Here is a 2,264-nt window from a genome sequence, read left to right on the forward strand (position 1 = left end):
AATTAGCTAGGCATGGTGGTGGGCACCTGTAGTCCCAGCTACTCAGGAGGCTGAGGTGGGAAGACCACTTGAGCCTGGGAGGTGGAGGTTTTGATGAGCCATTATCATGCCACTGCACTCCAGCCTGGGTGACAGAACAAGACCCAGCCTCAAATTTGTTTTTGCAGAGATGAGGTCTCCCTGTGTTGCTCAGGCTGATTTGAAACTCCTGGGCTCAAGCAATCCCTCCTCCCACCTTGGCCTCCTAAAGTGCCAGGACTACAGGTGTGAACCACTATGCCTGGCTGAAGAAACCTGTCTTTGAATGGCCTGGAAACATGGTCACTGATTATCACCATAGAGCTTTCCTTCTGGCAAAGTCTAATCCTTCTCTCTTCCTCTCTGCCCTCCAAGGAGAGAAGATGGGGCTCTCAATCTTTGCCCTGCTGACCCTTACTGTGTTCCTGCTGCTACTGGCCGACAAAGTACCTGAGACCTCCCTGTCGGTACCAATTATTATCAAGTACCTCATGTTTACCATGGTCCTCGTCACCTTCTCAGTCATCCTTAGTGTCGTGGTTCTCAACCTGCACCACCGCTCACCCCACACCCACCAAATGCCCCTTTGGGTCCGTCAGGTAAGAAAGATCTCCTCCTCCAACCCCAACTTTCCTTTTACAGACCATAGGGAGAACTATAGCTATGTGGTAGAGTGTTGAAGTGCCCAAGCCTGTTAGGTATTGAAATGTTGCACAGTTAAGCTGGCCCCCATCATTATCATTTCACAGATCCCTTCCTCTCTTCATCAGTACTGCTCATCTCGGGTCCCAGGAAAATATTCTTAGGGTTAGGTACTATCAGATTGGAAGCCCACTCTTTTCAGCTGGGATACCTCCCAACCCACTGAAGAGCTTTTTTTTGAGATGTTTTGCTGTTGTTGCCCAGGTTGGAACGCAATGGCATAATCTCAGCTCACTGCAACCTTCACCTCCCAGGTTCAATTGATTCTCCTGCCTGAGCTTCTGAGCTTCCCGAGTAGCTGGGATTATAGGCACCCGCCACCACGCCAAGCTAATTTTTGTATTTTTAGTAGAGAGAGGGTGGCACCATGTTGGCCAGGCTGGTCTCGAACTCCTGACCTCAGGTGATCCTCCCGCCTCAGCCTCCCAAAGTGCTGGGATTGCAGGCGTGAGCCACCGCGACTGGCCCAACCCACTAAAGAGCTCTTAGGTCTGTGTGGCTGCATTTCTTTGCGTAGCTCATTTGTGGAAGAATGTGCACGCACATACGCGCGGGAATGGGCACGTGGAGTGGCGTGGTTGGCTGTTTTCCTTCTGGTCTGAAAGCATGAAAGCCCCCACCAATACGCCTCTTCTATTCTGCAGATCTTCATTCACAAACTGCCGCCGTACCTGGGTTTAAAAAGGCCCAAGCCCGAGAGAGAACTGATGCCGGAGCCCCCTCACTGTTCTTCTCCAGGAAGTGGCTGGGGTCGGGGAACAGATGAATATTTCATCCGGAAGCCTCCAAGTGATTTTCTCTTCCCCAAACCCAACAGGTAGGACCACGCCCATTACCCACATAAAAGGGAGAGGGAGAACTACAGTTCCCAGAAGAATGTGCGGAAGAAGCGGCCCACGCTCCCGGAAGATGCTGTGGTTGAGCATCATGGGAGTTGTAGTACCCCTGCTGCTCACATTGAGGGGAGGTGGGAACTAAAACGGAGGCGGTGGAAGAAGTTGCACAAGGTTAGGGAGATCACTGCTGTCGGGGAGAGCGTGAAGGGCACTCTCGGGTTTTGAGAACTGGCAAGTTGTTGGAGGCAGCTGGAGCGGGGCCTGGGTCGCTGGCATTGGCTGTCTTTGCATCTGGGCGTGGCCAGTCACTCCTCTTCCAGGTTCCAGCCTGAACTGTCTGCCCCTGATCTGCGGCGATTTATCGATGGTCCAAACCGGGCTGTGGCCCTGCCTCCGGAGCTACGGGAGGTCGTCTCCTCTATCAGCTACATCGCTCGACAGCTGCAGGAACAGGAGGACCACGATGCGGTATGTCCAACGGGAGTGGAACAAGGCCAGGCGTAGGCGACCTTGGCCCCACCCCCAAATTCCTCACCAGCACTCGCTTTCGTTTCTGTCGTTTTTGTTTTGTTTTTTTTTTAGACACTCTCACTCTGTCGCCCAGACTGGAGTGCAGTGGCGCGGTCTGGGCTCACTGCAACCTCCGCCTTTCGGGTTCAAGCGGATTATCCTGCCTCAGCCTCCCGAGTAGCTGGGACACAGGCGCGC

At 53.4% G+C, this 2,264-nt stretch overlaps 1 protein-coding gene across 1 annotated transcript in view; it reads left to right on the forward strand.

Moving 5' to 3' along the window:
* The window catches only part of CHRNB1 (cholinergic receptor, nicotinic, beta 1 (muscle)), a 19,791-nt gene that overhangs the window by 8,524 nt on the left and 9,003 nt on the right, over positions 1 to 2,264 (forward strand). Inside the window, exons 7-9 of the mRNA XM_011958521.1 lie at positions 394 to 617; positions 1,365 to 1,537; positions 1,877 to 2,024. Of these exons, the coding sequence (XP_011813911.1) occupies positions 394 to 617; positions 1,365 to 1,537; positions 1,877 to 2,024 (545 nt within the window). The remainder of the gene's footprint in view (positions 1 to 393; positions 618 to 1,364; positions 1,538 to 1,876; positions 2,025 to 2,264) is intronic.

The sequence above is a fragment of the Colobus angolensis genome, unplaced genomic scaffold (assembly GCF_000951035.1).
Source record: "Colobus angolensis palliatus isolate OR3802 unplaced genomic scaffold, Cang.pa_1.0 Scaffold47, whole genome shotgun sequence".
NCBI classification, from domain to species: domain Eukaryota; kingdom Metazoa; phylum Chordata; class Mammalia; order Primates; family Cercopithecidae; genus Colobus; species Colobus angolensis.